This window comes from Eublepharis macularius, chromosome 10 (genome assembly GCF_028583425.1).
Source record: "Eublepharis macularius isolate TG4126 chromosome 10, MPM_Emac_v1.0, whole genome shotgun sequence".
NCBI classification, from domain to species: Eukaryota; Metazoa; Chordata; class Lepidosauria; order Squamata; family Eublepharidae; genus Eublepharis; species Eublepharis macularius.
In genome coordinates this window covers 19529255-19544648 of record NC_072799.1, presented here as the reverse complement: position 1 = coordinate 19544648, position 15394 = coordinate 19529255, and the positions used below count along the sequence as shown (strand labels likewise).

The window sequence follows — 15394 nt, the reverse complement described above, 5'->3', positions numbered from 1 at the left end:
AGTACCAAAGAGGTACAACTCCCGTCTTGCTTCCTGAACTTCATCTGTTTGCCCCTTTCCTTGGCTGTAGCTGCTGTTCCACGGAGGGGGAAGATTTCCACCCCCTCCCCAAATAAAGGGGCATGAGTCTACTAACACTGAATCCCACTAATATGTTAATAAGTTTTTAAAACTAAGCAATAAAATGTGCACAGCCATCTATGAATTTAGCAACTTAACGGCTTGCCAAAGCCCTGATTGTTCTCGATGGCTTGGAGAAGTTTCTCCTTCAATTTTTCTTCTGTGGAATAAGGTGGCAGGAGCAGGAGATGAAAGCAGGTCTGGGCTTCAGGGATGTGCTCTTCTGTCAGTGACCTATGTGAGTGAATTTTTAGCTTCACGGACTGTAATTCTGTTACAGGGAACCGGAAACTTCCTGAGACAAACACTGAAGAAGGAAGGCTTATGTTAGGCAACGCTCATATATCAAACAGGAAGAATATTCAGATAATTCCAAGTATGTCAATATTTTGCTCTCGTGTAATATAAACCCCAGTGGAGTACATTGTGGGAGCTAAATATTGCCACAGACAACCTGAGACAACAAAAATGTGTGAATGAAGCAACAACATCGCTAACGTCTATTGTACGGCTCTTTCCAGTCCTCCATCGTAGGCAATCCCTCCCACACAGACGCACTTTCCCCAGTAATATGGGATCACGCCATAAGTCTCTCATAATATTTTGAATGCCTATAAAGTGCAGTCCACTAACTGAAGGGCGTGGTGTAAAGCTCTATTAATTTAATGTTGTGGGACTCCCAGAATATCGTGTGGAACATGGTGGTCTCCAGCAACCAGCCACACACTTTTGAGCGTGGGGAATGACTGTCATTTTAAGACAGCCAGTATAGTGTTGCTGAAATAACGTTGATCTAAAACTGGGATGCCCCAACATAAGCCCTCCACTTGTCTTAGCTATGAAGCTTACCAAATGATTTTGGGCCAGTTGCTCTCTTTCAGCCCTACCTACCACACAGGGTTTTTGTGAGGATAAAGCGGAGTGGCTGCCCACCAATAAGGAAGCCAGCATGGTGTAGTGGCTAGAGTGATGGACTAGGATCTGGGCAACACAGATTCAATTCTCCACTCTGCTATGGAAACTTGCTGGGTGACCTTGGGCCCGTCATGTACTCTCAGCCTAATCTACCTCACAGGTTGTTGTGAGGGGAAAAAAAGAGAGAGAGGAAAATTATGTCAGCCATTTTGGTCCTTGTTGGGGAGAAAGGTGAGGTATAAATGAAGTAAAAAAAATGATTTAATCAGAAGCCTGCCAAAATTACAGTAACATTACCCTAGCCATAGTGAGAGATCTCTGAGGTAATCTTGCAGAATTCCAAATATGTACTCTGTCAACAGAAACATTCACAGCACTTTGGTGTTAAGTTAGAGCTTTCCATCTTAAACTTCCAGAAGTCACTGAAGCAGCAGCTTACAAATTTGATACATGCTTATGCGATGTGGTGGTTAGAACATCAGACTTTGATCAGGGAAACCCGAGTTCAAATCGCTGCTCTTCCATGAAGTCAGTTAAGTAGGTTGTGAAGGGCTTTTGAGAGGGTTTAAATGACAAGCATCTTTTAAGGAGGCGAGGGATTTGGGAATTGTTGTTTTCTTTTTATTTTAACTATAAATGTTTTAAAATATTTTAAAAACTGCCTTGAACCACAAGGAAATGAGGTAAAAATGTTTTAATAAATAAAAATGGCATAGGGGAGACTTGTACACCACCATGAACTCTTGAGAGGCACTGCAGAATTACTTTTTTTAAAAAAAATCCTATTCATACTTACACAGGAAGCCTCTTTTATCAGCCAAAGTTAGCTCATGGAAAACCTTCCAGAACATCCGTATGATTGGATGTGTTGGACTGTATATTCCCCAGTACACAGCATTCTTAAAAAGAAAAAAATGTGAAAGATGTGTGGGTGAAAACTGGACAAACGCAATAATGAGTAATCCTGGTTAAAAAATGGTGGCTGCATCCCTCTTTCCACTGTAACAAGCTTTTGCCCGTGTCTGAACCAAGTTTCCACTTAACCAAAAGAAAGATGGATCTTTCTCTTGGAAAGCTTTCAGCAATTAGTTTTCAGTCAAACAGCTAAGTTCTTTGAACCACCTGTTTATCAGTACATTTTATATAGGGTTCGATATTGCTTTGCAGCTCCTTATCAAGCACACAGGCACCTGTCTAGAGTTTATTTCACTTTATTGAAAATACACCCTAGTTTATTAATGAAGCAAGTAATTAAAATATAAATAGTTATTAATATAAATCCTATAAAAACAGAACACAGAAAGGGAATGAGAAATAAGTTTGCTAACATTTCCTAATACATTCTAAGTTTAATATGATCAAAGTTTCTATGAAATGCATAGGTAAAGATAAATTCTCACCTAACTTCTCTCAAGAGATTTCTTCCATCAGAGCTCTGACATTCTATCTGAATTTGCATTTTTATAAGTTATCATGTGCAACTATCTAAGATCTATTCATGTGATAGCACAAACAAACGATAATTGGTCTGATGCTTCATTGAATATTCATAATTTCTATTGTATAACCTTCCAATTAGTAAAAAATGATGTTATACTCAAACTTGCAAAACAAAACTATAAATCTCTGAGAAATGTCAGAAAAAGTTAAGAGATCACTATTGGTTGAATCTCTGACAGAGGAACATTAACCTCGATAAGAGTCCACTATTTTAATTAACTGTCAAAAGATTAAAGCACACCTGTTAGAATTACCTAACACTTAGGGGAAAAAAAACCACAGACAGTTCATGCAAAGTTTGAAAGTTCATCTAGAATATAAGTACATGGCATAGTATTGATTATTGTCATGTGCTTTTATCTATATTGGTGCAACACCACCAACCTTTTCATATACATCCCAGTCGTAATTTGCATCTCCAATCGCCACCTGCATCAGCTCTTGGGGCTCAAAGAAGCCAACGACCCGTTTGTCAAGGACCTTATAAAATCCCCTCTTGAACTCTTCGAAAACTCCTTCCACGGATTTGCTGAAGATATAATCTACATACTTGCTGACAAAGTCCTTCCTTTGAAGAAATAAACAAAAATCATGAAGATAGTAATGTGTGGTTTGTTTCTCAAGACGGAGAGGCAAGTACAGCTGATTTCTAAGAAACCAAGTCTCATTTCTTAAATGAAAGCTGAAATTTCTGAAAAACAGTGAAGATCTGGAAAAGTTACAGAGCAGTATGCGGACTCAACTGTTGGTCAGCTTTGCACTAACTGAAGCAACAAATATAGGTGGCTGAACTGAAACAGCCAGAATTTTTACAGCAAAGCATTTCTACTTGGATATTTACATTTCTTAATGCCAGTAATTAAATTCTTTCTAAAACTGCACTACAATGCTTTTATGGAATGCTTGGGTTGAAAAGTGAATCAAAGTGTTTGCTCCCACCAAGGAGCTGGGATGGGAGTAAGGGGAGACTTCATTTGGTAATCGTTAAATACCTGTGAGATAGGCTAGTTTGAATGGCAATGATGAGATCAAGGTGACCTATTGAATATCACTGTCAGACAAGAATTTGAACTCAGGCATCCCCATTTCCAGTTAATTCACACACACTGTGTGGTAACAATATCAAAGGGGTAGCCTTGTCAGTCTGTAGCAGCAGAGATAAAGTTTTGTTAGTCTTTAAGAAATCAAATGTTTTTATTCTGGCATAAGGTTAGAAACCAGTTCATCACATACAAGAAACAGATTCTCACTTGGTAGACCTGATGAAGTCCACCAAAAATTTATGGTAATAAAAAGATGTCTTACTCTTAAAATGCGACACGACTCCTGTGACTGGATCTCCTTTCACTCATCCATTAGTAACAGAAGCCCTTTTCACAAGTTACAGTGACCACCCGTACTATCAACGTACAGTGTACACTTGAGTTTCTCTTTATACGTGCATTGAGTAATTCTCATGTTACACTCAATGCCACGATGGCTCCCAGTTTCATCCACGTACTGGTACCCAGTTTTATCTGGCGACTGAACACATGGTTCTGAACACATGGGTGACATGAACACATGTGGTTGGGGAGGGCTAGTGTTCTTTTCTTTACTGGGCTGGGAAAGTTAAAATTGTGACTAGGAGATCATAGAATTTCTATTTCTGGCCCTATTGAGTATTCACCATGCTATACGTTTCATCAATGGTTTGGGGAAGCAAATCATGATTACCTAGGACTTTAATAAAAGATGGCAAGGGAAAAGGCAATGATAAAGGACAGTTCTCATTCCAGAGATACAGTTTGACTTCTGTTTTGTTTCTAACCCTCCCTGTTGTTGAAATACAGCTGCTGTAATCTACCAGGAGCCCCTAGAATCGAGAGGCTGCATATCTAAAGCAAGGCGGTCATAATTACGAACCTGTTTGCAGCATTCACAGCTATCGAACTGCCATCTGGAATTAAGTCTATGTTCACATTATCCCAGGTTATCTGAAAATCCATTCAAAAATATTTGTAAAGGTGGTTCCAATCCCAAGAAAACAAACAACAACTCATACAGCTGCAAAGGATGCCATGGGTCTTCCTCTAGTCGAAACCTTGGTCAACGCAGGAAAACCAAAGCTAGAGCATCTGATATTGCTGTACAGCTCCTGCATGAAGACCTCTAGTGAGATCTAGCTCCCACCTAAATAATTCACTCCGAAATCATCTTTTCTGTACCTTAGGCCCATTAAGTACAGTCTCGCCCTCTGGAGCAGCCAAGAACAAGGCTCTTGCCTTCTTCCATACGGAAGCCATTTAAGTATTTAAGGAGTAAATACTGCTGGTTAAGTAGCTGGGCTCTGAACAAGCACTCTGCTGGTTTGACTCTCACTACTGCCATGAACTCTGCAGGTGGCCTTGGGTAAGCCACTCCTCTCAGCCCCAGCTCCTCAGCTGTATTGTGGGGATAACAACAACACTATTATCCCTACTGTATTGTGGGGATAATAACAACACTTGTTCACCGCTCTGAATGTGGCAATATTTCCAGGAGGGTGGTATTTAAGCAAACTATTATTATTGTTATTATTAGTGTGATCACTTCGTCGTCGCCCCCTTCTTCTCTTCAACCTTTCATCACGGCGATGTTTTCCAGCTCCCTCATCCCTCTTCGTTGCCCTCCTCTGAGCCCATCCCAATTGGCCTACATCCTTCTTGAAGCGAGGCATTCCAAAGGGGACACAAGACTCTAGGTGAGACATGCAAAAGCCAGGATCGTCACTAGAGATGGGCACGGACTGGGAAAAAAACAAACCATGTGGTTCGTGGTTCGTTAAATTTCACGAACCACAAACCTGCCCCTGGTTCACGAACTGGTTCATTTGGTTAGTGAAAACGGCACATCCAGGTCAGAAAACCATCACTTCTGGGCCAGGAGAAGGTCACTTCCGGGCCAGGAGAAGGTCTGCAGGAAATCATCCCCTGTGGCCTAGGAAACTGGTTGATTGGCACCAGGCTGTCTGCAGTGATGAACCAAAAAACGAACCAGCCTAAAGTTCATGGCAGTTCGTCAGAAATGGGATCTGACGAACCGTGGTTTGCAAACCACGAACCGGCCTGGTTCGTGCTTAATTTTGGTTCATATTTCGGTTCGTGCCCATCTCTAAGCGTCACCACTAATGAAACAAGTTAAGGCAACGGGACAAAGTAGTTGGCTGTCTATTCTTATAAAAGGCAAGTGATTACAAAATGTGACACTCCCCCCACCCCCCACACACAGCCCAAATAACAGGAAGGCCCTGCTTCTAAAGATACTCACATTGTAACACAAATGAAGGTTTTCTTCCATATCATCCTGTTCATAATCAAGAATTGCCTGCAAACTCCTGATTAGCAACAAGAGAGATAAATAAGTGATTACGACATAACAGCATTGCTCTAACAGCATGTTGAGGCAATCTAATCTATTGCATTGGAGGCACAAACCTCAATCTTTGTTATTCACTCCAAATGGCTGCTGGCAACTCAGTTGCCATATTTCATCCCAATACATGGCCACCTGAGCTGTGGCAGCAACCACTGGTGAGCAGAAGAGCAGGTGTTAATAGTGGCAGGCAGGGCTTTTTTTCCTGGGAAAAGAGGTGGTGGAACTCAGTGGAGAAAATGGTCACATGGCTGGTGGCCCCACCCCCTGATCTCCAGACAGAGGGGAGTTTAAATTGCCCTCCGCACTGAGCAGCGCAGAGGGCAATCTAAACTCCCCTCTATCTGGAGATCAGGGGGCGGGGCCACCAGCCATGTGACCATTTTCAAGAGGTTCCGGGAACTCCATTCCACCACGTTCCCGCTGAAAAAAAGCCCCGGTGGCAGGGAACAAACAGTAGACTGGACTGCTGATTCTTTCATTCCTTTTTTCCCAGGCAAGGCAAAATTCGTATTTTGGTCACAGAACCATCTTAACTCTAGGAGTCTTTGCAAGATTTTTTAAAAAAATAAATAACTTCAGGCTGAGACTTAGTAATCTGAAGTTCTGCTTTCTCCGGCATGTCTTACTGTTACTTTTGTAGGCCAGGCTTACTTCTGGATGAACCTAGAACACCACTGTACCTAACACTTAATGTTAAAAATGGTAGGAATGACAGTGTAAAAGCCCAGAACTGGCACTATGAAGAGAAAATGCAAGGCTAGAATACCAAGCGAGAGAGTTTAAGCCACTTACTTTCCTAAGACAGGGCTCAGCTCTTTCAAGTCATCGAGGGAGGGCTTCTTGCCCATCAGTTTTTTAAAGGCAGCCAGAGGGAAAGGTACATAAGCAAGGATCCTGTGGCAGAGGCAGAGCCCGAACAGGATCCCAAAAAGGTAGTACTTCTTTAATGCTGCTGAAGGCTGAAAGTAAAAAGACCCCCAAACCATAAGATCATAGCAACAACGAATGCCGTAGGCTGTTACAAACACACGAATCCATCCTATACAGCTTGTATGTGTAGCCTACTATCCTCTACTACACCTGGCATCTTGCTACCCTGAAATCCTTTTGCCTTACGTGCTGTAGTGTCAAGGTGGCAGAGAGTGCCATCAAGTCATAGCTGACTTATGGAGACTCCTGGTGGGCTTTTCATGGCAAGAGACTAACAGAGGTGGTTTGCCATTGGCTGCCTCTGCAACCCTGGTCTTCGTTGGAGGTCTCCCATCCAATTACTAACCAAGGTTGACCCTGCCAGGTCTTCGTTCGAGGTCTTCCATCCAATTACTAACCATTGACCCTGCTTAGCTTCTAACTTCTGATGAGACTGGCGTTGCCTGGGCAATCCGTGTCAGTACTAATGAACCATAATCTCGTAAATATATCTAATACTTACATTTTAATTCCACCCTTTTCAAAGGAAATCGGGGCAGTGTATATAATTCCACTTGCCTTATTTTATCCCCACAGCCACCTAGTCATGTAGGTTAGGTTGAAAAAGTGCCACAGGCAGGGGGCAGGAATCATTCTGCGCCCCCACCTCATGCCTATAAGGTTTCTGAATTGCTTACTTTTGCAGGAAACCACATGGGAGAATTCTGCTCACAGTACATAAACATCCCATAATCTGACTGGACCATCTCGTCAAACATGCAGAAGAAGAATTCAACCAAAACCCTGCTGGCTTCATGTCTATCCGGTTCATCTTCGAATTCAACCTGCAAAAACGAAGCCGCTGTAATGGCCTGACAGGGTACAAAAGATAAAGAATAAAGGAAAGAACAGCTCTCACAGTTCTCACCGGATGCCGCTTTTCTCCTCATGATCTCTAAAGTGGTCAAGGAGACCTATCAGAGCATAGACAAGGGCCTTTTCTCTGTAGTGGCATCACAATGAGAGAAGTCACTCTTGAGGTTCCCCCAGGGCTGGCAGAGTAAAACTCTACACTTCAGTCCGTCTGAAGAGACTACACAGAAGTTTCCGGAAGCACAAAGGCTGCAAGTTTGTCAACAAAAGGATTGACACCAGGGGAAAGCTGAACTAGTGAGAGTGTTCACTATTACAGTGGGGCTAGAGAAATGACTCATAAAGTAGCACCTGCAGGCATCATGGTGCCTGACAATGTGGGTTTTTTAATATATTTATCCAAAATTTATTGAATCAAACGGATGAGGTTACAAGGACAGGGCACATCTCCTCCTCGTATTCCACAGCTAGCAGCTGAAGCCTCAAAAATTACCATCACATCCCATGTTGCTCGCATCCCCTGATCGGCACGCTTGAGCCTTCAGCGCTTGAGCTGGTGACTGTGCGCGTAGCCCCACCCATCCTGGACAACCGGCTGCTTAATTTAGAGCTGCTTTTGCCTGAAGGAGCGTCCTTCTGTCAACCTGGCCTTTCCTCCAGTGGGCTGGTACAGAACAGTTGAGCAGCCGACACAGAGAACCACCATCTGAGTGTGACTGAACACTGTGGTGATTTTGTAGCAACCTGGACATTTCACATCCATGAAGTAAGAGTTAGCGACTCTGGACCAAGGACGCAGGAGATCCTTTGCCAAAGGCATGTTTCGCATGGAGGCAGCTACTGCCGAAAAGTCTGACAATGTGTTTCTGAGGCAAACAGGTCACATCCATCGTACCAAGAAGTGATGTGCTCTAGCATTTCCCTGATCTGTGTGGTAAAACCCTAGGTACAGCTAGAAGCAACCCTTGTGCCCTTTCATTTCCTGCTCCCATTTTTGCTCCCACTGGAATAAAGGGCAGCAGCTGGGAGATCACCCACCACAGCGGCCATCCTGGTCAGGCTACATCCACGCACCCTCAAGCTGGCCATTGACACAGAATTTCTATTTTGGGGCTTGGCAACCTCTCCAGGAGGCTGTGCAGGGTACAAACCTTTTCCTTTCTTTGATCAAAAAGAGTCCAGTAGCACCTTTAAGACTAACCAATTTTATTGTAGCATAAGCTTTCGAGAATCAAGTTCTCTTCATCAGATGCATATTTGACCAGTTTCTGTACCATGCATCTGACGAAGAGAACTTGATTCTCGAAAGCTTATGCTACAATAAAATTGGTTAGTCTTAAAGGTGCTACTGGACTCTTTTTGATTTTGCTACCACAGACTAACACGGCTAACTCCTCTGCATCTATTTCCTTTCTTTGGAAACCCAACAGCAAAGCAGGGGGCTGATCCTGGCCCCGGAGGAGACATTTTGGGTCAACCATGTTCCAATGGCCGATCCTTTGGCTACTGGGCCAGAAGGGGCAACGGCATTTTGCCATGGCTCCTATTCGTCCTCAGAATCCCCAATAAGCTCAAAAAGGTTGGGGACCCCTTGGTTAAAGTGTCAGGTTAGCATTTGGGAGAGCAAAGCTCAAGTTTCCACTCTGCTAGGGAAGCTTGCTGGGTAACTTTGGGCCTGTTACTCTCTCTCAGTGCCAAAGTGCCCAGAAAACCACCCTCCAGTTTTTTTTGCAAGCATTGGGGAGTCCTTCAGTTACGCGTTGCAGCCGACCGCAACACTGCAGCCTGTTCCGGAGCCAAGCAAGAATACTGTCCAACCCCAACTTACCACCAATTCCATTTTCAGAGAATCTTCTTCCACCTGACTCAATTTGTGCAAAGTGTCTACCACGAGGTTATGGCGCTGCACCCGCAGGAGAAAGATGGGCAACTTGGGATTCTCCCGAACTCGATTCAGCCGATTGCTGAGCAACGCCTCCTGAGCATCTGCCTTTAAGCACTGGACGGAAAACAGCGAAGTGGGGTTATTATTATCGTTTAGTTTATTCAGCTAGATCCTATTAAGACTAATGGGGAGCTTATCTCTGCAAACTTCAAGTTCAGTAGCTCTTCAAAGACTGACAAGATTTCCAGGATATAAAGCTTCCAGGATATAAAGCTTTCAAGAGTCAAGCATCCCTCATCAGATACCAGAAACTGCCCTCTACAATTGTGCTCCGTGCACCATCCAGTCAAGATGCTATCCATTGCTGGCAGGCCCCCCCTGCTTGGGAGGAGGCAGGCATACAGCACCCACCAACCTTCTCTGACCTCCTGGGCTCCGGTGGGATGACTGGGAAAGAGGGTCTGTTGGTCCCCATTCATCCAGCACAGGACCTTTTAGCGAAACCCTCATTCAACATTTGTTCACGCATAACATCAACACCGTTCGATTTATATACCGCCCTTCAGGACAACGTAACACCCACTCAGAGCAGTTTACAAAGTATTTTATTATTATCCCCACAACAAACACCCTGTGAGGTGGGTGGGGCTGAGAGAGCTCTGGGAGAGCTGTGACTGACACAAGGTCACCCAGCTGGCTTCAAGCGGAGGAGTGGGGAAATCAAACCCGGTTCTCCAGATTAGAGTCCTGCCCTCTTAACCACTACACCAAACTGCCTTCTAAAGCTGCCAAGGACCCCTTCTACCAACTACTGCAATCCAGCCTTCCTCTGTTTTTTTATCACAACCCTCTTACAGGGAGATGGAAGCAAGCAGCCATGCCAGCCAACCAGTCTCCTCTTTGTCATAGATTGCCAGAGAGGAGCCCAGCACCATGCACACCCTGCTTCTGAAGACGGTACAGTGGCTCAGTCCCTGCACACATAGGAATTGCCTCATTGTTCAGTGGGTCTGTAGACCACAGAAGACCTATGGAAGCATCACCAGATACCTGTTATGTCTGGTGGAGGGACAGTCTAGGCACAGACACAAATCTGCTTGCCCTAGTTGTGCATGGCTTCTATGAACAGGGATTCATCCAAAATGGACCATAGCGCTAAAAGAAGCATCACTCCCCTCTCCCATTCCACAGGGCAGAAGACAACCAGACGGTAGTGAGTTAACAACAGCATTCTAGATACATCTTACCTCTCGCATGACATAGGAATTAAGATGGAATAGCTGCAGCTTGGATGGGAGGTCGAAAACGAAAGGAAAGCGGCAGAAAGAGAGGTCAGGGGAAGGAATCTGGGAAGGAAAGAAGGGGGGCATAGGTAAGACACACATTCTTCTCGCTCCACGGCATTGTCCCATTAATCTCTACCAAGAAGCAACACACATCTGCCCTCTTTTTAGAGGAAGGGAAGAGTATGATGCTTTTTTCCAGCTGTGCAATGCCCCACAAACCAGCAACATAATTGCAACCCTGGTGCTACTTGGGAGCTGGTTCCCGTGACAAAACATGACTACTCCTTGACAAAGCCATGGCCCGTGTGAACAGACACCTGGCATGAGCCAGATGATATGGAAGCAGACCACTCGCGTGCCTTCATCCCCTCCCCTCACCTTCATGAACTGGAAAAAATATTTAAAAAATGAGTCGATACAACGCTAAATTAATAGGTATGATCTTGGATGCAAACAGTAATGTTTTCCCTAGGCTAGAAGTATGGCCAACAATAGAATGGATCCACACAGGGCAGAGGGGGGCGGGGAGGAGACCAAGGGGGTGGCATCCCACATCTGCCTCTTTAGAAATGAAATGGTTTTAGCTCGTTACTCCCTTCTAACCAGATGCAGTGCTTCAAGTTTCATGCAAAGTCCTTGGCCAGACTTGTTACTCAAGACCCTTTCAACTGCAGGTGCCAGGGAAGTTATGCTATGCATTCTGCCAGCAAACTGCCCCCTCAATCAGATCTGTAGGAGCAGGGCTCATTTCAAGGGGGAACACACAGGAAAGCAGTTCCGGCAGTTCCCCAAAGAGGTCACATGTCAGGTGGCCCCGCCCACCTGGCTCTCAGCTATTTTGGGCCCATTTCGGCCTCGATTGGGGCCGAAACGGCCCGAATCGGGCCTCTGACAGGTGGTGGATCACACTCCTGTTCAGTAGCGGCCCAATCCTGACCATTTTGGGCCCCTTTTCGGCCATTTTCAGACCCTTTTTACGGTTTTGGGCCCAATTTCGGCCCTGAATGGCCAGGATTGGAACCAAAGCAGCCAGGATAGGTGATGTCAGAGGGTGTGGCATATGCAAATCAGTTATGCTAATGATACATCTCTGGTGATGTCAAGGGGCATGGCATATGCTAATGAGTTATGCTAATATGTTATGCTAATGAGTTCCTTCAGCTCTTTTTCTACAAAATGACCTCTGTGTAGGAGCATCTGCATTCTGAACCCTTTGCAATAGTGTAGGAGACGTGAGACGTGTGGATGCAGCTTCTACTGCCTGGAGCTAAGACAAAGGAGCAATACTCACCAGGTTATCACTCCATGTGTGCCACCTGGATAAATCAAAGAAAAGATCAATCCCCTGAGAGATTTCACAGATGTAGAAGTTGCTTAGCCGGATTTTACAGCCAGTCGTCTTGTTTACCTTGAGTTAAGAGAAATGTGGGGGGGGGGGGGGTTTTATCTCAAGTGCAGCAGTTACTCCTAACCAATAAAAAAAATGATCAAAAAGCAATTAGGAGTGCTCACCCTGTAGAGTTTCTGAAGGGCTTCCAGGACCGGGAGCAGTTCCAGGCACTGGGGTGATAAATAGTAATAAGGCAGCAGAGATACCACAGCCTTCTTAAGCATCTGAACTATTCTGTCAAAAAATGAGACTGGCAAAGCTGACCAAAACTTTTCTGGAAGAGAAAGAGGAGAAGGAATAGGCAATTCTTCTTCCCAAACACATCCAAAGGGGTTACATATCCTTTACTATACAGCTCACAGAGCACCACCCTGGGGTGCATAACATAAAACAACTGCTAGGGCTGAAGTTACCAAAGGAAGCCTAAATTTCTCTTTGAAGAGAAATAAGAGAAATCCTACACTTAAAAGAAAAAAAAAGAGTATCAATGGCTGTATGTAAAAAATAAATTTCAGAAAAAGAAACTCTCCACCCCATGACAACCTTGGTATGTGAGTGACGGTGTGGAGCTATCCATTAGTTACAGACTGCGCAATAATTTCAGTTATCGTCATTTCAGTAATTAACGTGTGTTAAAACAGCATGTGTTTTGTTTTTATTATTTTTATTTTGTAAACCACCCCAGGCAGGTTCCAACAGAGGCAGCATAAAAACATTCTAAATAAATAAATACTGCAGAAATCTGGAGCAAAGACTTTTACAAGCACAGGATCTGAATTTTATTTTATTTACGTCATTTATAATCTGCCTTTCTCACTGAGACTCAAGGCGGATTACACAGTATGAGATTAGTACAATCAGCATCAAGTACATTTCAGTACAGTATCAAGGACATTTCCATAAATAAAGCCATAGGGTAAAGAGATACAAGTTTAAAAGACATAGTATTAGCAAGAATCCAATACAGAGTAGAAAAAATACATGCTGATCTCCAACTCACGTTTGCAAAAGTGTTGAGACACAATATGGGTTAGTATTTAGCTTCTGCAAAACTAAAGATCGCTGAACTGGAGTGTGTTCACCAATTCAGAGCAATCAATCCCACCCACCGCTGGGGATAAATAGACACACAGAATTCTTTTCCTATCCTTACCGCATCTTAAGCATCTACAGATGCTAATATTTTCTGCATTTCCTCCCCTTCCCTAATCAAGCGGATTACATTTTGCATTGTACCTTTGCATCCTGACTCCCTTCTTTGTAATACCCCTCCCACCTTCTGAATGGGATATAATGGCTTAGGAATCTCCATTCCTACTTGTATATGAAGAAGGGAGCTTGACTCTCAAAAGCTTATATCCTGGGTATCTTGTTGGTCTTTGACATGCTACTGGACTTAAATCTTGCTTTCCTATTGCAGACCAACATGGCTACCCACCTGAAACTAGCTACATCATCATACAGCAAAGCACGGGGTGGAGTGACGGAAAGAGTATCTGGGCACAAGAAGGGATGAGGGGGAACAGGTGAGCACGCAGCAGGTTTCGAAGGCCTAACTTGCGGCTTGAAGATGAGGCACACAACATCTGAACTGAGCCTACAGAGAACAGAGTCATCCACACTTACCTAGAATGTCGGAGGAGCGCTTGCTCAGCTTGCAGATGGTTTCTGCAAAGGACCTGCTTAGGGACTGCTGGTCCTTTGCTTCAAGAGCATCAAGGCACTCGGGTACAAGAAGGAAGCAAGACAGGGCCTCTTGGTGAGGAGAGTTCAGAGGAAGGCTATGGACTAGAACATTCAGCACAGAGAGAAAGATCTGCAATCAATTTTGAAAAACAGCCTCGTTAGCTAGAATTGCACATAACCGCTTGCACTCCAACAGCAGGCCGATTTGCTTCTTGACCCGCACCCCTTTCTCTCTACAGTCAAAATATTCAGAAGAGATGAAGCTTCATGACAAAATACATTATGAGAACTCTCGACTGCCATCGTAACGCTGTGCTTATATGTCAGGGAAGAACATGCTGCAGAGAGAAGATATAAAGGAGAGTATTTGTAAGAATAGATCCAGAGGAGTTAGCCGTGTTAGTCTGTAGTAGAAAAATAGAAAAGAGTCCAGTAGCACCTTTAAGACTTACCAACTTTATTGTAGCATAAGCTTATGAGAACCACAGCTCTCTTCATCAGATGCATGGAGGGGGAGTGCATCTGACAAAGAGAACTGTGATTCTCGAAAGCTTATGCTACAGTAAAGTTGGTTAGCCTTAAAGGTGCTACTGGACTCTTTTCTATTTATAAGAATACACAGAATACTTTCTTTCCCTGGTAGTAGATACAACTGCCCCTCATAGAAGAGGGAAAGGAGTACACCTTTTGCATCAGCAGGTATTACTTTCAGGTATAATCCCCACCTTATGTTATAAAATGGAAACTGAAATGGAAAGGTGTATGGAAAGGTGTACTTTCTGTCCCATTAAGGATAATTTCATTCATTCTGCAATGCTTTCCGGTAGCCATAAGGGAAAGTGAGTCTAAAGGTTATGGAAGCCACTGAAGTTCCACACCATTGCCAATTAAAGGCAGAGCTCAGCAGCACTTGAAGCATTAATTATAAAAATGAGCCATCATAAAACTAGATTCGCTCAATCTTTCCCCTTTAAAACTAAAATTGGAGGCATGCCGCTCTTACATCTAAAAGGGGTTAAGCAGGGCTTTTTTTCAGAGGGACCGCGGGGAACGGAGTTCTGGAACCTCTTGAAAATGGTCACATGGCTGGTGGCCCCGCCCCCTGATCTCCAGACAGAGGGGAGTTGAGATTGCCCACCACGCTGCTCCAGCGGCACAGATGGCAATCTAAACTCCCCTCTGTCTGGAGATCAGGGGGCGGGGCCACCAGTCATGTGACCATTTCCTCCGAGGGCAACCCACTGAGTTCTACCACCTCTTTTCCCAGAAAAAAAGCCCTGGGGTTAAGAATCATTTCCTCACAAAGAAACCAATTTCTTGCATTTCTGCATGAAGTGGGTATGCTAATTTTGTCCAGGCAAGGAATAGCTTAAGAATGCTATGCTTCTAGAATTTAGGACCAACAGGAGCTTCACGATGTACAACCTGTGATTT

The 15394-nt window shown here is 44.1% G+C and overlaps 2 protein-coding genes across 2 annotated transcripts in view; both read right to left on the bottom strand.

Moving 5' to 3' along the window:
- Window positions 1–206: 206 nt before the first annotated feature.
- LOC129336971 (probable E3 ubiquitin-protein ligase HERC6) overlaps window positions 207–15394 on the bottom strand; it is a 29722-nt gene continuing 14534 nt past the window's right edge. The window contains exons 12-23 of the mRNA XM_054990401.1: window positions 13901–14090; window positions 12397–12548; window positions 12176–12292; window positions 10846–10944; window positions 9542–9712; window positions 7539–7685; window positions 6724–6890; window positions 5824–5890; window positions 4441–4511; window positions 2920–3103; window positions 1832–1934; window positions 207–427 (exon numbers count right to left, since the gene is read on the bottom strand). Of these exons, the coding sequence (XP_054846376.1) occupies window positions 207–427; window positions 1832–1934; window positions 2920–3103; window positions 4441–4511; window positions 5824–5890; window positions 6724–6890; window positions 7539–7685; window positions 9542–9712; window positions 10846–10944; window positions 12176–12292; window positions 12397–12548; window positions 13901–14090 (1689 nt within the window). The remainder of the gene's footprint in view (window positions 428–1831; window positions 1935–2919; window positions 3104–4440; window positions 4512–5823; window positions 5891–6723; window positions 6891–7538; window positions 7686–9541; window positions 9713–10845; window positions 10945–12175; window positions 12293–12396; window positions 12549–13900; window positions 14091–15394) is intronic.
- On the bottom strand, window positions 8221–8497 carry LOC129336691 (40S ribosomal protein S27-like). The gene has a single exon (XM_054989979.1). It carries the CDS (start codon window positions 8474–8476, stop codon window positions 8318–8320), a length of 159 nt encoding a protein of 52 aa, XP_054845954.1. The 5' UTR covers window positions 8477–8497; the 3' UTR covers window positions 8221–8317.